General features: G+C 37.0%; 1 protein-coding gene across 8 annotated transcripts in view; it reads right to left on the bottom strand.

The window, feature by feature from the left end:
* Positions 1-20577, bottom strand: part of LOC113049591 (spectrin beta chain, non-erythrocytic 1-like) — a 72721-nt gene that overhangs the window by 18091 nt on the left and 34053 nt on the right. For all 8 annotated transcript variants that reach the window (XM_026212057.1, XM_026212056.1, XM_026212058.1 and 5 more), the window contains 8 exons: positions 4522-4673; positions 4062-4235; positions 2247-2338; positions 2054-2134; positions 1124-1239; positions 818-930; positions 511-698; positions 27-144 (listed from right to left, as the gene is read on the bottom strand). In XM_026212057.1, coding sequence (XP_026067842.1) covers positions 27-144; positions 511-698; positions 818-930; positions 1124-1239; positions 2054-2134; positions 2247-2338; positions 4062-4235; positions 4522-4673 — 1034 coding nt within the window. The remainder of the gene's footprint in view (positions 1-26; positions 145-510; positions 699-817; positions 931-1123; positions 1240-2053; positions 2135-2246; positions 2339-4061; positions 4236-4521; positions 4674-20577) is intronic.

Raw genomic sequence — 20577 nt, 5'->3', positions numbered from 1 at the left:
TAGCGGAGGATTTGATGTGTATATACCTTGTTGATGTCAGAGATGAGTTTTCCCTCTCGTGGGATGTAGACTTTCTGATTGTTTGCTCTCATTTTACTCTGAATGGTGAAGAGCAAAACCTCCAAATTTCCCTTTTCGGTGAATCTGCCAAACACATACGGGATTAAAGCGATGTGTCTAGAATGACTTCTGGACATCAAATGTTTAAAATCAACATAAAAATCCTGTTTACAGCCCAGATTTCAAGGTTTCTTGATTTTAGAATGTTTAGATGGTATATTTTTTCTTGTTGTCTAGTACAACTAAGTTAGAAAACTATTTTTGCGGTGAATGCACAGCTGATGTCAGCAGAAAAGAAGTCATTTTAGAGTAAGAGCAAGTTACATTTTAACTGAAGAACACAGAATTTTCTGCTATGGAATTACATTACACATTACATGCCAGGAATGTGCATGATAAAGTAAACCGGGTCAAACTTTACATCACTCTTCTAGAGTACATTTTACTCACTTGGGTGGTTTCTCCACGGTGCGGTATGTATTGAAGGCCTGTAGCTGGTTCTGAACCCCATTGAGCGAGTTAGCGAGCTGACGGTCATTAAGGGTAACAATGGTTTGTTCAATCCACTGCAGCAGCTCTGAGGCCAGAGTCTCATATTTCTCTATCAGCTGATCTGCTTCAATAGCATAGTCTAGCACCTACAGAAACAAATACACCCTTATTCACTTCACTGAATAATAACCCACACATACAGAAATAGAAACATTCAGGAAATGGCTATGTGGGAGACTGTAATTCTCTCTCGCTCTCCATGTACCTTGCCAATTCTCTTGCCCTCTACGGCGAGCGCCTTCATCTTGCTGAAGTAGTGGTAGTATGTGGCCACATATGTGATGATGGACTTCTCATCAGGCTGATCAACATTCACATCTAAAGAACAAGAGATAAGACAAACACATCAGCTAGTTATCATAATATGTTCATTCTTTTCATTTGGCAAATCTAGTCTTTCTGGACACTGAAAGGTTCTGTTTTTATAGAGTGCTTGATGATAGATCTATCTTAGTTGTCTGGTTAAAAATTATGCATTTATTTGCTATTTATGCCCTCATATTTCTCTCACCCTCGGGATCCAGTAGCTTGGTAAGACCCAGCTCCTTCTCTGCCACATTAAAGGCATTCTGCAGGTTATAGTGGGCATTAGAGCGCTTAAGATTATCAAAGTCAATCAAGTCTGGCCTAAAAACGAGAAAGAGAGGAAGAAGAAATCAACAATAAAGTTATTTTGGGTTTGATGAATCCTGCAATACACTTTTCCAACAAAAGAGGGAAGCACTCCAACACTGCAAAGAGAAAGTGAAGGATTTTTCTCTCCTTTTTTAGGTCAACTAAATTCAACTTTTTTTCTGTTCCTCTGCATGCAAAAATTGCTGAAAGAACAAAGCTGCTGGGCCACAGCTGAGAGGAAAATAGCAAAAACGAGGACCGTTGAGGATTAGACGAGCAGAAAATCCTACTGGGTCCAAGTAATATATAATGAAATGATTTCTTAGGAAGAAGAAATAGGAAATATACAAATCATACAATACTGTACACTATACAATAAGTACAGTTGAGACCAAGAACATGCTTCTACTTTTTTTTTTTTTTTTTTTTTTTACATAATGCATTACATTAAATCAAATTAAATTAAACTGAAATTAGAAGCACAAAAAAAGGGAAAAGCTGAATATTTATATTTTATGTCCAAAAAAAAAAAAAAAAAAACAGACATAGGCTTTTACACCATTTACAAGTCTTTCGACTTCTGTATTTCTAGGCACTTTTGGAGAACAAAGTTAAAATTCCAGAATGCCGCTGGTGGTTGAAGCCCCTGCAGGCCTCTCTGTATGTGTGGGAACATGCTGAAGAATGAAGGGGCGTAGAGTGTGTGAGCACATGCTTCTATGTGGAAATCATAGTCATACCAAAGCTTGTCATGTGTTTGAGAACAAAGGCCTTGTACTTGTATATCAGTGTGTGTGTGTGTGTGTTTGTGAGCTCAGATCGATACCTGTGTTTGTGCACTATGGCATTGAACGCTAGACCATCTCTCCAGCTGGTGGTAAAGTTGTGGACATTGACATTTGGGTACCTGAAAGGAGAGTAGCATTCATTAGTACAGGAGCAGAACTAGTGTATTTCATAAAGCATCATACATTCACTCATTCATTCATTTCATTTCTTTCTCTTTCACTGACTCTTACCCTGCAGTCTTCATCTGACACCACAGCAGCAGAGCATCTTTGGCTGATTTCTTCTCCTTGTTGTCCTCTGTCTCAACGCTAATGTCTTGGATCTGTTCAAACAAATGAGATTTAATACATGTTGCTGTTTAAACTGCATATTTTTTCCTTGTAGTTTAGATCTTAAGTTTGGAGGACTGGAGTGTTTTTAACATTTTTATTCGACACCCATCAACATAGAAGCGGTCTTTGTTTATGTTCTAAAAGCTGTTGAGTACAGTTTTGTAGACACTACTGAGAATTTAACATAAACACTGCAACCACTACCTGAATTTCTGGCAGTAAATTGATTTTTAGAATTAATATTTTTATATATAGAATTTATATTTTAATATATTTTTATAGGAGTTGTCACTCCTATAAATAACCAAACACTATGTGTACTATACATGATTCAGCACTCAGGAAAGCAGTGACAGCTTTATTTAGCTGTGATGTGTTCATGACCTTTAAGTGATTTTACACAAACAAACCGTTTGCTGCAGATCACATCTTTTACTGGTCTTTAATACAACACCGTTCCAAAGTTTTTAAATATTTTTAAAAGAAGGATTTTATGCTCAACAAAGCTGCATTTATTTGGTTAAGCACACAGTAAAAACAATAATAGTGTGAATGAAATATTCTCATTTTAATTTATAATTTAATATATTTTAAATGTTATTTATTCCTGTAATGGCAAAGTTGAATTTTTAGAATTGTTTCAGTATTGGGTGTTTCATGATCCTTCACAAATCATTCTAATATGTGGATTTGATGCTCAAAAACACCTCTTATTATGATCAATGTTGAAAAAATGCTAGGCTGGTTAATATTTTAGTTTGAACTGTGACAGATTTTCAAAAGAGCAGATTTATTTGAAATAGAATTTTTATAACAATATCTTTACTGTCACTTCTGATCAATTTAATGCATGCTTGCTGAATAAATATTACATTTCATTTAAAAAGTCTTACTGACCCCAAAATGTGAAGAGTGCGTAAATACAAATTTGTATATATAACAAACGATTAATACATTAAATAAACTGTAATTAGATAATAAAATAATACTCCAAATTCTTAAGCTTTCATACACTCATGCTAACAGTTTGCAGCTCTAAAATCTTTAGATCTATATTACTATATCACACCCAAACAGAACTCTTGCTGAGAGATATCTTAAACCAGACACTAATGCAGAACATAACACTGCCAAGCTTCACTAAGCCTGTTATTAAAGTAATCTTGATCCATTTCAGACTATATCCCAATCATAATTCATAATCTGGGATTCATTCAGCAAAGAATGTAAAGTCAACAGTTCTTCTGTAATTATGTAATTGCAGCGATATAATAAAACAAATCAGCAACATCTTCACAAACTAATCAGAAGCAGTGTTGAAACGCAGTGAGCAGTCTGGATCACCATGCTTTGATAATTATCATGTTTCAATTGAAGGAATTTTGAGCTGATTAAATTTTTTTTACAGACCAATCAAAAATATGCTTATTATTAATGACAGATAATCACGCACTCTGTCTAAAACCTTTTTTGGGGGCTCAACATGCAAGTCTATGAATCAAACTCCAAAGTCAGGATTATATTTAATATTGTGGGCTGCACTACACAACTACAACCAGTGCATCAAAACATTGGCATGAGCAATATTTCATTTGAAAAAAGTTGTTGCCATTTCTTCAGTAACAAATGAAAAACACTATTGCTCTCATTTAAGGACTCCACCTGTCTGTCTCTCTCTCTCTCACACCTCTAGCCAAAGCCACGCCCTCGTACCTGGAAGCGGAGGATTATGGTCCAAATGAGTCCAAGTGTGAGGCGGTGGTTTCCATCGACAATATCATGAGAACCCATGTTCTCCAGATGAACCTTTTGTTCCTTCAGGAACTGCAGGGCCTTGTCAACATTCTCCAGGCAGTGGATGCGCATACGGCCTTTGGTGGGCTTTGGCTAAACAAGAGAACGAGAAGTAAAACAAATTTATTAAATGAGTGTAGTGATTATCACAGTAACCCAACATTTGATTCATAGAATGCCAGAGGATCAAGACATTAGAAAACAGGTTTATTAGAGATTGATGCATGTTTGGATGTATGGCAGAATGAATGGATGCATGAATTAATAACTGGATGGATGGATGGTTTTGGATGGATATATAAATGGATACATAGAGGGATGGATTAATGGATACTTCGATGGACATAAAGAATGATGGATGGATGGAGTTATTGCTGACCAGTTGTTCCCCAGAGAGAACTTCCAGCAGTCGGATAAGCATACGTCCATCACGGAGGTCAGTGTAGAGGTCACCAATCCTGCAGGTCACACGGCCCAGGTGAGAGTTCACCCATTTTGTGAAGGTCTTCTTCTGCACTGCCTCTCTCTCATCTGGAAGAAAAAAGTGAAAGTAGTTTTAAAAGTCAAACAACACAAATCTGTAACATTCACCTATGGTTTACTTAAGCCCAAGCACAAACACCAATTTGAACACAGATCAGCATTTATAAACCGCAGAAGCCTGTGAATGCATATCAAAATGATCTAAAATGACACATGTAAAAAACATGAGGTCGCTCAAAACAAGACTCCATAAATTTTCCTGCTACACACCATGTCAGGACCTGAATTTAACAACTCTGCATAAAATGAACATTCATGCATGACATGCAGTGACCAAGGACTGACTGTAACTCTAAACTCTATTAAAGCAACTCAATTACTGCAGTGTACTGACAGCTTGACTGATGGCTGCCCACATAAATCAGTGCAGACCGCACTCACAGCCAGCCAATTACATGACGGAAGGGGCGGGACTCACCAGCAAAAACCACTGTGAGATGTTACAAAGCATACCATTAAAAACAGTGTATCCATTCATAATATTGATCAATAAATGATGAAGACAGACAGATATAAAAAGGCCAAGATGGAGAGGAAAAGAACAGGAACACTTGATATGAATGCAGACAGATGAGTGTCTACTGAGTAAAGAAGAGTGCAGTATTAGCATCGCTGAAGCTCATGTGAAAGCATATGGAGCTGGTCAGTAAGAGGCTCAACCCACTGCTGTCACCTGAGTGACCTTTACTGAGGAAGAGAAAGCTGTTTAAATCACAAACACTACTACATGCTGCCCTCACTGCCATCTATATTCAGAAAGACTGAGCGAGAGCTGTGCGCTGTCGCAAACACTAACACGACAAGATAATTTCTCTAACAAGTTTAAATGAAGCATGATAATTTAATTGCTGATAAGAAAAATGTCATGAGCACAAAACGCCTCAGTCATTAAACAAACATGCTCCTCTTAAACGCTGAAAACAAGCACACAAAATAACGCACAATAGCAGCGAGAGGCAACACAAGGTCAGCCTCAGAGCCATCTGGTCACAGATCTTCTATCATGCACATGGTCTTCCATTAGGGTTGAGCTTGTTATTTCACAGGGAATTGGATCAAACAGTACCAAACTGAAACACCTGTACATCTACGACTGAAAACCTAATTGACTTTCACACACACACAAAAAATGCTAAAAAAAAAAAAAGTAGTTAAAAAGCAAAAGGACACAGGAACTGAAAAGTGTGTCTGCAGAGGTCTGATCCTGGTCAGACACGGGTCAGATTCAAATGGGTTAATCTCACAAGATCATCCAGGTCACAAATAATTTTTTGAAAATAGTTTTGTAAATAAATATTAATTAAATAAACAGTCAATATCATATTATTTGTAATAAAATTATATTTTTGATATAAGCAGGACCAGATAGTAAAAGAAAAGCAGGCGAAAAGTGAATATAAACACCTTTGAGACCGTTCACACCCAGATGGATTGACAAATGGGTTAAGAGGAAACTGAGAGTGTAATCTATCTTTAATCTGGCCTAGTGATTCTCAACAGGCGATTTGGGAGATAAACAAGCTAGGAGTACAAAACCATGTGTGTGTGTGCCTTTGTGTATTTGCATATCTAGCTTGTGTTTCAGCATTGTTAATAATAATAATAATAATATACAATTCCAGAGTCACAATAGGAAGTGTGGTTAATTTTATATAGACATTAAATACATACCCCATGTTTATTAATAAAGGGTTTGAAACTTATTTCATTGTTTTGATGGGTTTCTCAAATCCAAAAAGACTACAGGGTAAATGATATTATTTGCATTACATGAGGCTATAGTAATCTTGATCTACAGTCAAAAGAATTTAGAATAGCGAAAAGGGCTTGGTCCCTTTGCTTCCACTGATAGGATCACACTCTCACTCGCCTACAAATTCGTTCAGGGAAATGCTCCACACACCAGCTGAGGAAACCTGTTCTGCCTGCCATTAAGAGGAGGAACAGTTCTTTTCAAGTACACAAACACTCTTATATGCACATAATCGCAGAAAATGCTCTGCTTTAATGGTTTGGATGTAGATACCTGAACTAGCTTGAGCAGGGCTGGAGTGGGGGTGACTTTGATTAGACGTCTGGACAATTTCAACCTCTGGCCAATGTGAAAACATCTATTACTCTGCAAAAATAAGTAGTTCACATTGCAGCATATTTTTGAGTTTCTTCTTGTTGGGTGTTGCTGGCTTCTCATGCGTAATAAGAAAACCACTATGTACACCTGTGAATATAGTGCACAGTACTGAATAATGATGTTTTAATTACATATGGAAATCTATTCAAATATGAATGATTTGTTTGATCAAATTTTGGAATTCCATTTCAGAATATGACTGTCAGTAGTAACTCACTCACACACACACTCACACACACACACACAACATGAGGTGACCAAGGGCATTTTGCTTTAAGAGAATAAATATTTAGCCATTACCAAATAAAAGGAATTTGTGTGTTGACCAAACAGGTCCAAAACTGCAGTGAAGGGTCACAGTGTGTGTGTGTGTGTTATCAGAGTTGTGGTGCTCTGGTACATTAGCCTTGATCTGTTTAGAAATGAGGAGACCTTGAGCATTCCACACCGAGGAGGAGGAGGACATGCACACACACACGCGCACACACACACAAACACAGAAGCAGAAGGGAGTCGGAGTCCTGCTTTACAATGCAAATTGGAAATGAGTTAAGATGGACAGTCAATATGAACAGATAATCAGTACATACCTGCTATTCAAATTGATTCACACACATGCAATGCATCTGTCTGCTTCCCCCATTCCACACTAATAGACCTCATAGTTACAGAAAAGGCCAGTGTACACATATGACCTACCTTATACAATGTACAATCTCTGATTTATATTAGGAGGAGGAGGTAATGAGACGTGACCTGACAGTCCAGGGCTGTTCTCTATACATCACAACCTTCTGGGCAGTTCCTCCAAACTGTGCTGAAGGTCAGGACCATTTTACTACAACTTTTCCTAGAAGTTTGTCAGCCCACATGGTTTTGAAGAGCCTTTCAGTACAGTCACTGAGTTAAGGATCACACGTGACCAGCTCAAGGTCATTGATGATCATGATGTATTTCACTTTATGTTCCTTAAGTCTAGACAGATCTTTCATTTTTCTGAGACTTCAAGGGACAGTAGATGTTACTGTGAAATAAGTGGCAATTAAGGCCAATTAAAGGCCTTAACTTACGCCTGATATACTTGAAAAATATTTCCATATACTTGTATGTAAAACAAGCAAAATATTATTTTAAGGTGTTTTTAGTGTAAACGTTTCTTGTAAATGTCAACAGCTGATCTTCACTGTTGACTAATCCGTCAATTACAGATTAACCTGAAAACACACACACAAAGCTAAAGCTGCATCATCATGAGCTTTCAGCGGGTAAATGAAAAAGAAGTGCAAATGAGATTGTTGGCAGACAGGAAACTAGGGCCCTATGATTTCCACGATGCAGAAAACGCGGACGGAATCGCGGAGTCCAGTCATAAAAACAGAATTTACAGTATAGCGCGGAATGTCACGGAATTTGCCAATTTTTTTATTAATTAATCAAAAGTTGGTCATTGCACTTACATCAAATCGCGATATGGACAAAAATCTGTAAATATTAAGCCGGAAAAGTCTATTTAAATATGAATCTTGCATGTTCTGCATGTCTTTGTTATTAAATGGCGCAGAAGTGCGTGTGGCGCTCGCAGTGATTTCAGCTTCTGTCGTCTCACTAAATAAACACATGAGGAACATCCCCAGAAGTGCTCTGAGAGACACTTCATGAGCATTTGACCGTTTGATTTGAGTAAAACTAGCGTTATCACATACACAGAACTGTATTCACGTCAACCCGTCAAAATAAAAGTCCTGTTTAGTTTAAACAAGTGTTTTGACAAGTGTTTGCCATAAATGTTCAGCAGAATGTACATCAATGTACACCGTCTACTACTACTACTAAAAATAATCAAACTTTTATTCTTTATTTTATTTTAACAACTTTGTTTAAGGTTTCAATCACACAACATTTCTTTATATTTTATTTTTAGTAGTAAATCCCCTTTGTTTACCAAGAAAATTAAGTTTGCTTAATTTTCAATAATTGAAAGATAAATTAAATGAATGTTTTATGCCTTCATTTGATAACCAGAAAAATGCAAATACACAACAGAATTTCTGAGGTGGGAAAACATTTCATAAGGCTATTTTAAGAAACATTTGAATAAATATAAGTTGTTTTTATGCATTTAAATAATTAGACATGCTAAAACACAGAATTAGGTAACAATAAAACCTATGGTGAATAAAAAATAAAACATTTCATAGGTCCATAAATACGTAATTTTTGTAAAACTTTTAATAAATTAATGTGAAAATGTATTAAGTTTTATGATTTTAATGAACTAGACATGCTTTTTGATTAATACAACTTATTTTAACCATGAAAAAAGCAGTGTAGAAAAATTTATATGAAAAAAAAATGGAATCCAGAAAAATTAAAACAGAAAAAACGGATTTCATAGGGCCCTAGGAAACCAATCAGCAGACTCACTCCACACAAGGTTTGCATTCATCCATCAAGCCTTCAGAAAAACAAACACACAGTCTAGAAAGAGGCGCTTCCAAAACACACACAGAAAGCTTAAAATAACCTTGATGTTAAGGATGTGTATGGGTGGGACCGATAAATCGATGTGGCGATTTATCATGATATTTCTGGCCGCGATAACATTATTTATACTCTGGCACCAAGTATTGATATTTTTTTAAACATACAAAAGATCTAAATTCACAGTGTGGCTGTTTACCACTGTGGTTTTCCAGAGCGGGAGTACCTACAGACTTCTTATGGTGGCACTTCCCAGATCGCAGATGGTCAGATCAACAGAAATTGAAATTCACAGCGAAGAAGAAATATGGGCATAAAGGTAAAACAAAAACAAATCAGAGATGCACCGGCATCTTATGTTAATGGAGAACTAAAAAACTGCCCCAGAACAGCTATCAGCATGGAATGTAGGCAATCAATCACATTATCATTGCAGAGCGCATATTGAGTCCATGAGTAGCCTAACCTCTCCGCTCGGATTGCAGGTGGATTTCCCTCATTATGGCTGAGAGAAAGTGGTGCCGGCACATCCAGTTTTATGTCAACAAAACTGGATGCTCTCTCTCTTTTTAGATAATACAAGTGCGCATTATGCAGTGTGGACAGTGGTACCGACCGGCAGAAACATAAATCTGTACCTATGGCATGGTCGATGAAACAAAACATTGTCAGAGGTGAAATAAAGAACTATATATAGGCACATTTGATTTACAGACCTATTTGTGCTGTTTTCTATCAGTTTGCTGTAAAACAAATTTGCATTTGTGAAAAGGTTGCACTTAATACCCTGCAAATCCCACCTCTAGTGTATAAATGTAAATTAAATTTATGCATTTAGCAGGTGCTTTCATCCAAAGCATGATATAAGACATTTGTGTGTATTGTCAGTACACACTTATCACCACCACCACCACGTCTCGACACGTAGCATATTGAGGTGTCTGTTTCTGATCTGAACCACATTAAACAGCTTTTAACCAGATCACAGCACATATACACACACACTTAAACCATCACTTCTGTACAGACAAACAGCTCTGTCCTCATTACTCCACTTATATCACTGGTGCTGATGTCAATCTCAGAGAAACCTTTCTGACATAAAAATGTCACATGGGTCTGTACTTAGATTTTATCACGAACAAACACAATGAGCTAATGTTCATTAACTTTCATGGCAATATTTCCAGTATAGAGAAAGAGTTACCATAGAAACATAAAGGTCCCTTCAATATGGAAACAAGAAGTCTGTGGACATTAACAGCATCCTCTGAAGGCCTTTTGAAGGTCTAGCTAGTTATAAATTATGTACACAAGAGAGAGAGAGAGATTAATAACTGCTGGTGCTCAAACATGATCTCAATATTGAGACACAGCTCAAACATTGAGGAAACACTGGCATAACGCTAGGAAAATTATGAGAAAACATTAAGTGAATCATTTAACACAGTAAGCATACAAGTTGAAAGAAGGACAAATTAATTTCTTACTGCACGCACACTCAATATTTAAAATACAGAACTTCCAGTTAAATAATCTACATTCATATAACACACACACACACACACGTTGGCAAAATACATTTGCTCTCCTCACTTTCATACTTTGGTTTTGTTTCCAAAGCATCATCACAGAATGGCACTTTCATGCCATTTTCGTGCCCGAATTTCAGAAACCTGTTACATTGCACATAAAAAGAGAAAGGAGAGATGACTGAGGATGATTTTGAATGTACACATATACACACATATTTGCATATCCTCAGCACCACTGACAAACATCTTATCTTGTAAAATGTGTGAAAACTGGTAAACATTCTACATGAGATCGCGAATATTGAAAGTAAAAAGTAATACTTAAAAGCGACTGTGCATTCAAAAGCAGTTTCAATGACAGGCATAATAGCGGCTCCCTGTTGCCCGCAATTAATATATAGTATATACCTAATGATATAACTTCAAGATAAATTATTAAAACATGTATTTTCCTCCCATCTCGTATTTATTACTAGGGTTTGGAATCATTAAAAAATTTGCAGTTCCACCTAACGGTTACGGTTCCATTAAAATTATTAAACAACTATTAAAAAAATGCACAATACTCAACTACTCAATACTGTTCATTACTTACTGTCAACTTGATTTAAAGGTTGGCAATGTCAAAATTCAACATATATAACAGTATACAAATTGTCAGGTTCTATTTAAATGAACTATTATTATGTTTTATTTACCGTTTTACCTTCATTAAATGTAGTGTTGCTGGAAGGTAATAAGTAATGCTGAGTAATGTTGAGTCCATCAATCAGCATGTGCTTCAAAGTTGATGTTTTTTACACTATCAATTACATTTTGCATTTCAAGCAGGAATAAGCTGGTTGACCAAATAGTCCCTTGAGGACTGAGACACTTGTTCATTTCCCTAAATGAATGAAATATAAACTGTTATACTTATAACCATCACTTTGTTTATCATTCTTGAAGTTACCTGTACACTAAAAAAAATCTATCCCTCTTACTTACATAACAAGAGCATTCTATTTTTTCTATTTATTTTTTGTGGTACACGTTTACAATCAGTATGTATATTAATGACAATATGGGACAAATATAATGTGATTTAGTGGCGGCAGGTGCTGCGCGCTGCTGGTGCATGTGCAGTCAGACAATACCACTTGCACAGTTATCAAAGGCACGACTGCGCATACAGTCGTGGGAAACGTGTTCGACAGTTAAATACACAATGCGGCGCGGCGAGTCTGTGGAGTGCACATCATTGGAAACAATGTGCTCAGTAACTAAAGAGGTTGGACGGTGTTTCTGTTATTCGGTTTGTGACATCCTTTACAGCAAAACATGTAAAATCATCAGAACATTGGCGAAAGGCTGCTCACAGAGCTTGGTCACGTGTCGCACCAGAACCGTTTTCGGAACCAAAACTTAGAAATTACTCCGTTTGGTTCTTCATAAAAAAAAAAACAGAATCGGTTCCCAACCCTATTTATTACATGTAGTAGTACACGTCATTTTCTTCCTAAACACGGTATTGGAATGCGGCGGATTGCAGGGGGAATGTGGGAGAAATCACAATATCGGCTCAACATCGTGATGTCTATCAGCCATTGACGATGGATGATGGCATCCTTCGGCACTACACTGTTCACACTGTATGCTTGTTTTTTCATGCACCCAGTGTGTTATGTTATTATTTTATCTCACCACATTCATGATGGGCGATATGGTCATTTTTCAAATCGTCATATCGTCAGCCTGTGAGATCGACGATACACAATATTATTGTGCATGGGTGGAGTAAGAGAGAGCGGCTCTTTGTTCTGGTCATAGCATAACTATTTGATATTTTAAACCGCGCAGGTAAGTTCATATATTTGGAGTAAAGTTGAATTGAACTGATGCATCAGTCATACAGCGCTCCGGACCGCGCACCTCATGACGAGACCGACGCACCACCACAGAAACAAGAATGAGATCCATTCTAACATAACTGTGGCATTAAACTCAGTTTAATCATATTTTGCGCGCAGTGTGTGTGTGCGTGTATGTATGTGTGTGTGAGAAATGCGGTGCTAATTTGAAATAGCTGGGCATTTTGATAGTCGAATTATAATAGGCCGCGTAATAAAAATAATTGTAGTTATCATAATTATAATTTAATACATGAATAGGAGAATGAGCCTAATATCGTCTTGACTATCAACAGAGAGATCTGCTGTCGATATCTCTGACTATAGTCCATACACGATTCTATCATCTATCGGCACAACCCTAATTCAAATCAGCCTGCCAACTCACAACTTAAAATATCACTTCTGCTATTGTTTCATGTTGCAGGAAACAGTGGAAGACACTAAAGTCAGAAAAAACATTTCTGTAATGACAACTCTCGGAAGAAATGACATTGGAATGTACATGACAATGTTAGGATGTATTCACACTTGTTTGTTTGGTTCGACTGAATCAAACTAAAAGTTTTTTTTTACCCCCTTGGTGAGGATTTGGGCAGGTATGAACACAGTAATAGCATTCCGGTGTGGACCAAACAACCGTACTGAGACCCAGCTGATGAGGTTGTCTCGGTCCAGGTTCCAAACAAGCTCTGGTACAGTTGAATGAATGAACCAATGAATGGATGACCTTAAGCACACGTGTGGTTTTGTTTATGGTTTCTGGTTCACTTGCAAAAAGGGCAGTGTGAAAGCGAACCACACGCATAAAAAAATAAATAAATACACATTGTATTTGACCCAGACCAAAGAGAGAGAATTAGCAGAATTTCCTGGTGTGAATACACCCTTAATGTGTTTGGTCTTGGCGGAACAGATCTGTTATGCTGTTGCAGCAGAGCAAATACCAAGACTTGCTACTGCCAATACGTCCACAACATGCTGCTGTGAGCATGTAAGAAATACTGTTGCTGCACATATATATATGGAATAACCCCCATTAGCATACATGAATCATCCCTTAACAGATCTATACAGGTGGAGCGTTTCTGAAGCATGCTGCAACTGCTTTAAGCAAGCAGTTCATATATTTGAATGTTGAGTAGCGAGCTCATTGGCTACTGTTACAAGAGAGAACAAATCAGCTGTGCCATGTGATGATGTCATTATGTCAAACTGAGTTAGACCTACCAGACCGAGGTATCTAGAGTTTGCCAGAATTTGTACATATTTTGTGATTGTGTAAGACTCAACATGACAGGTAGTTTCACTACAACAGACAAATACATGCATCAACTCTCTCTGGCCTAAAGCACAAACTGCAATAGTGTTGTCACGATACCAAAATTATCGTTTCGATACCAATACCTAATCAAGAATTGCGATTTCGATACTTTTTCTGAAAGGGGAAAATACACTCTCAAATATCATTGCTATGCTTTATTTTAAAACAGGGACAACATTCTAAACATATAACACACTAATAAATGAACATATGAACAGCATATATGTTAAACATTTGAACAAAATATGAAATATCAAAATATTAAAAATAAATTAGAGCAATGACATTCAAGGTAAAGAAAGAATAAATTTAGCAGCATTATCTCAGTTATCATAAAAACAAGAGTTATGAATTTATCTTGATTCTGAACTTTGAATAAAAATATGAACAGCGAGTATATTAAACAATGTTTCTGAACTCAGAAGATTAAATGTTAAAAGATAAATAATATCAATTCAAGCAATGGCATTCAAGTAAAAAAAAAAAAGCAAATAAAATTGAGCAGCAATATCTCAGATATTGTAACTTATTCTATCAGTTGTGCAACCTTTTCTTTCAGAGGAGAAAGCTCAGCCAGTGAGCTTTAGTGAGCATCATCTTTTTCTGCCAGTTGTGGACCACAGTATCACTTACCCTAGTGATGCGCGGGTCCGGTTTTTTCCAACATGCGGGTCCCGCTTTAATAAAAAATTTTGGCCGACGTGAATCGTTCTCGTTCAGGTAACCCACTGACTTATTTCTCGTTCACTAAAGTTCCTCCCTCCACAGCAGCCCGCGAGCGGAGAAGCACGAGCGCGACGCTATTAGCAGCACATGCGCAGCTTGTGAACACTGAACAGCTCTGTGAACTCTTTCATCCTGTCAAAGAGTTACTCAAGATGTGACGAAGCATGTGATTTGTTGATTGTAGTGAACGAATCTGCCCTTCACTGAACGAGATCGAGGGATCTTCTCATTCGTGAATGAGTTTAATGAACTAATACATCTCGTTTATGAATGAAATGAATGAGTATACAGTGAGCCAAGCATGTAAATCTCGATCAGCAATCAGCAGATACAAAGCACAGTTATAGGTGCTGTGCAGATACGCTCGTTTTCATATTTAGCGTATAGAACATAACTCCACGTTTAATCCCCGCATTAATGTGAATATTATATATGAACTGTCTGACCAAACAATTAAAATGTTTATTATGCAAGAAAACCACGTGCTTTGTTCATCTGAACAACTTATTTAAACTATTTAATGTGATTATGCACACATTTTAGTAAAGCCAAATCAGTTTAGTAAAGCCACTAATGCAGCCATCTCGCTGTAGCGCTGCTGCTTGTGTGAGGAGAAAAAAACAGACGTCCATAGGGAGGCACTGGAAGCGTGTGTTGCACACACCAACATAAAATACTTATCTTACAAATCTGGAACGCAGTCATTCATTTTAGTATCGATACTAAAAAATTTAGGAATCGTGACATTTTTAATTTCCGATACTTTTGAAGTATCGGTGCACCGTGCAACACTAAACTGCAATACACTGAAATACAGGGAATTTGCACAGAAACCTAACAGTTTAGGTCTTTAGGACATGCTTCTGTAGGGGAAGATTTCTGTCTTGGGGGGCAGCTGAGAAAATGTACTATAAATTCCATATATTCGTGTGAATCTATAACTGTGTGTGCAAATTACACAGTAGGTTGGTCGTGTTGTGACAGAGTTGCTTTCTCAAGGTGATGTTCAGGAAACACCGAGCCTGAGACACCGCAATAGAAAGGGACAGCATCGCCAACGTCTGTTGACATGGAGCTCAAAACTTCACAAAAAAACTCTGATACGGAGTTAGTGTCAAATGTAAACAGGGGACAAGATAACTGCTCTAATCCTCTTCTTACATTCTTTCTTTTTCATCATCATACAGAAATGTCTTGATATTTTCTTGCTGCTCCACACTTGTGATACTTCGGTCTTGTGATCCAAATCTTGTGCTAACCGACATTTGTCATTTAAGCGTGTCTGTGTTCTAGGGATACAAGGTGAGTAAATAACTACTTTAAGCAGCTCAGGTATGTCTGAAAGCTGATGCATGTCTGAATTTTTTCTGCATTTGCTAGTGCAATGTTTACAGCACACTAACAGGGGTATTAAACTGTGTACACAACATATTTATCTGCAAACACATACATACACATATGCACGTCTATACCCCCTTTACTAGGTAATAGTCATGTTTTGCGAAAACAATACCAGAGATCTTGCAAGATCACGGTGCAAATAATGACTGGAATGCTTTAGCTCTGATGTCTTAAAGATAAACTCTTGAATATCTTAATGTTTTCATTCTGAGACGTCATCTCACATTGTATGTGCGCTGGATGCAACCAGCATTTCACTGTAATATTTTACAGCCATCTACACAAAGTCAAAGCTAAATGTCAACTTGCAGTGTTTACTAATGCTATCCTATGATACACACCTGTAATATGGATGCATGTGCTAGCCGACCTGATTTTCCAGCTTGAGGCTAAAATTACTTAGCCTAAACATTAATGAAGAGAGAAAAAAAAAAAAAAAACTGAAATTAATTGGTATAAAATTAGTCCATGGGGCACATATATATGTAATATAATATATCATAGTTTGGGGTCGGTAAGATTGTTTTTGTTTTTGAAAGAAGTCTTATAAGATCACCAAGGCAGCAATTATTTGATTAAATAAAATACAGTTAAAAAAAAAAAAGTTTTCTATTTTAAATGTTTTTTTTTTTTCATTATTGCTCTGATGGCAAATCAGAATTTTCAGCTTCTGTACCACTTGTTTTTTCATGTTTTACAAAAAAGAATAATAATTAATGCAACAATTTAAAAGCTTTCGCTGTCACTTTTAATCAAGTTAATGCATCCTTTCTAAATACAATATTACTTTCTTTCAAAGAAATATAGAGAACATGAGACCATATCTTGTATTTGGAACCAATGAGAAAAGAAGAGATATAAACGACAGACAATGAGAATTCAAGTGGAACAACACACTGAACTGTGCAATAACAGATGTTTAAACTCACATAACTCGCTGAAAGTTTACAACCAAAACATGTTACACAGACACACACATCTGGTAGCAGTGGTGTAATTGCTGCTGTATAGCTGCTGTTTGGGCGGGCCACGGAGAGCCGTATATTTTACTCTTTCATCTCTCTCTCCTGTCAGTATTGTTAACCCCTACATCTTCCGGTCCTTTTTGCTCACGTTTCTGCCACATTTACATCTCTGATCACTAATGACTATAGCAGTGACCTTCGTTGTTGTCACAGTAATGACCTAGGAGTAGAGAAGGGTTGCCCCCTCCTTGTCAATGAAGAAATGTGGGTAACTGAGTCCCGTGACAGTTTGAAAGCCCATTCCTAAACTAAAAAAATTTACAGAAACATTTAGCATGAGCATGAGTTAAAAAATATTGTCATATGTGATATCGGCAAAAATCTTATATCGTGCATCTCTAGTTGGCCTGTTTCTCAATGATATATGACATCAGAAGACTTGAAATGCAGCGTGTCACACAGACCCATTTTACTTGTGCTTTGTTTGTTCATTACTAAAGCATAACGCCCCTTGGACATCATTAGCTGTTATATATGGAAGAGAAGCTCAGAGGTTCAGCATCTTCTGTGTTATAAACCATGACACTTATTTACTTGGCAGGCTGTGGGACAGTCTCAAACCTCCAGGTTTTCATCCAAAATATCTATAAAGACGAACAGAACCTTTACGGGTTGGAACGACATGGGGGTAAGTGATTAATGACAAAATTTTCATTTTGGGGTGGCATAACCCTTTAAGTAAATGATGACACAATTGTCATTTAAACCCCAGAGGTGTGTTCTGTTATCACCTTACGGGCATGTGCAGTAATGTGACAAACATCCTACTGCAGTGACTACTTCCTTGAGAAATTAAGTTTCTGGTCATGGTTTATGTGTGCAGAAACTCACTTCAGGTTAGTTGAAATGGAAAAATCACCAAACAAGCCCAAAATTCCAAAAAGTCAAAAAGTTTCATTTTATTGACAAACATTTATTTTAACTGAACTTTTAAAACATTGCCAAAATGACTATGTATTATTGGACTAAAATATTTTAAACCGCATATAAAAAATTTAAGCAGTACTAAAACCAGACCAAAAAACACAACTGTCGTTACAGAGAAGAGAACCTAATACTTATTACACACACACACATTGAACGACAGATAAAGAATGAAGACACACACCTATAATGGCTATAGCTAGGAGGGATTTTCCACACGTGAAGGCATCTTAAATAGGAACTAGAGGTCGACCGATATATCGTTCGGCCGATATATCGGGCCGATATTTGTAATTTTTTTATATATCGGCATCGGCCGATATCAGTGTTTTGTAGCGCCGATTAAAAGTCAGGCACGTCGGCGGGCAGCCCCGTGTTATTGGCGCGGTGGAAAGTGCTGCTGCTGCCACTGCATGTGCAGCACCCCAAGACAAAACTTTTGGAAGATTCAACAACTGCCCTGGGAGATAAATGTAGTCAGAGAATTTCACCCTGTAAATGGGGTGGAGAAGTTGTCAGCTCTTACAAACACTGCAGCGTGATTGAAGGCTCCGTTACTCCGCCCTATTCACAGACAGCACCTTGCTCGGAGAGACCGCTGTCCTGGAGCTGCCCAGAACGGTGAATGACATTTGTTCGGAAGCATGATTTGATGCAGACAATAACCATTTTTCCATCCAACTCATTTGTATTTAGGGATGTCAATATTCGATAATTTCCATGATCGATCGTCTTTTAAATTAACGATCAATTAATATGCTGCAAAATGCGTCTGCAGCGGAATTATTATTATGTGCAAAAGCCACCTGGAAAAAAAGCTTTCTCATCCGAATTAAAGGGGTTTTAGTCTGAATAAAATGCTAGTAGCATGACTGTAAAATGAATAGATGTGATTATGATGATCATTTGATAAAATCAAGAGAGCGCGCCATACATTGGAGATCATTTATCTTTGTTGACTGTTTCCCGTCAAGGAGGCCGCTGAATGCGCTTCTTTAAATGGTTTTGTGGTGCTCGTTGTTGTATTTTAAAACTGCAATGTTTTCAAATGACACTATAGTAGTGGTGCAACGGATCATCATTGATCCGTGAACCGTTCAGATCAATATCTTCGGTTCGGCACAAACGTGACCCACGGATTGATTTATAAAAATAAAAAAAAGTTGCGCATGTTCAGTCCACACTCATGCCGAGCGGAGGAACGGAGGAGCTTGAACGCGCATTTTGGGTTCCCTGTCAGATTTAATGATGAAAGAAAGAGTTTAGAGTGAAAAGATTGTGCCAGATCTTTATGAACAGGAGAAGAAAAAAAGTTGTGGATAAACTATCCCGAGCATCCTCTGTTGCGCTCACGACTGACGGGTGGACGCCCAGGGGGACGGAGAGCTCTGTGACGAAAACTGCTCACTTCATCAAAGCAGACTGGAAGATGAGAAGTCCGGCTATTATTTTAGAAAGAAGATATTATGCCATGTGCACTTTAAGTTGATTTCATGTATTTTAATTTAATAATTTAATGTTAATAAAAAAAAGACAAAACGTATGTTTATCTTGGCCTTTTTTTTTTTTGCTGATCTGAAAAATTATCCGATCCATATGAGGACGAGTGAGCGCGGGTTTGAGTAGATTATTTGGAGGTTATTGCTCAGGTCTCGTTCTGCGCATATCCAAATGTTTCCACATTCACAATGTATCTGAATGTTAAACTAGAATTTTTTTTTTTTATCTTTTTTTAACTAGACGGAAAATATCCTCTTCACATGAGCAAAAACGTCCTTGGCATAACAGCAGAGTGGACTGGTATACTACGGTCTAAACTGACCACCTTAACCTTTTATATGTTTGGTTGACTGTACTTTATTTTAATAATGAACAGACTGCGAAGTAATTTTGAAATTGTTCATTGTAGATGGTCTTTGTCATTTATACCAAACACAAATGTTGCTGGTTGCTAGTGTGTTTGCAGCACTACTATTATTTATGTTTTATATATTTCTTTTTTATATTTGTCAGTTTAATTGATTTTATTTTTTTATTGTTTTATTTCTAAAAAATTTATTTATTTAAATGTATATTTGTGTTTACATTTATGTTCCAACAAGCTTGAAAAATTCTACTTGATAAATGCTCTAAAACTTTTATGTAAATGATGGACATATATATAATTTAATACTTGGTCAGTTTATTAATTTGATAAATATTTTATTTTAATACCGTGCAGTGCACAAAATTAAGATTCGAGAGATGGTTCAAGTCAGTGCTCAATAAATAATAAGTTTAGAAATGTTGTGCATCCACTTATTATTAGTGGGACATCTTAGCATGCAAATTAAGGGGAAAACTTCAAGATATCGGCCCTAAAAATCGGCAGCACATATCGGCCATCGGCTGACCCTGACCTCTAAACATCGGCATCGGCAATAGAAAAACCAATATCGGTCAATCTCTAATAGGAA

This window comes from Carassius auratus, chromosome 30 (genome assembly GCF_003368295.1).
Source record: "Carassius auratus strain Wakin chromosome 30, ASM336829v1, whole genome shotgun sequence".
Lineage (NCBI taxonomy): Eukaryota > Metazoa > Chordata > Actinopteri > Cypriniformes > Cyprinidae > Carassius > Carassius auratus.
The sequence above is the reverse complement of the archived record's forward strand: the minus strand, read 5'-3'. Positions and strand labels throughout refer to the sequence as shown.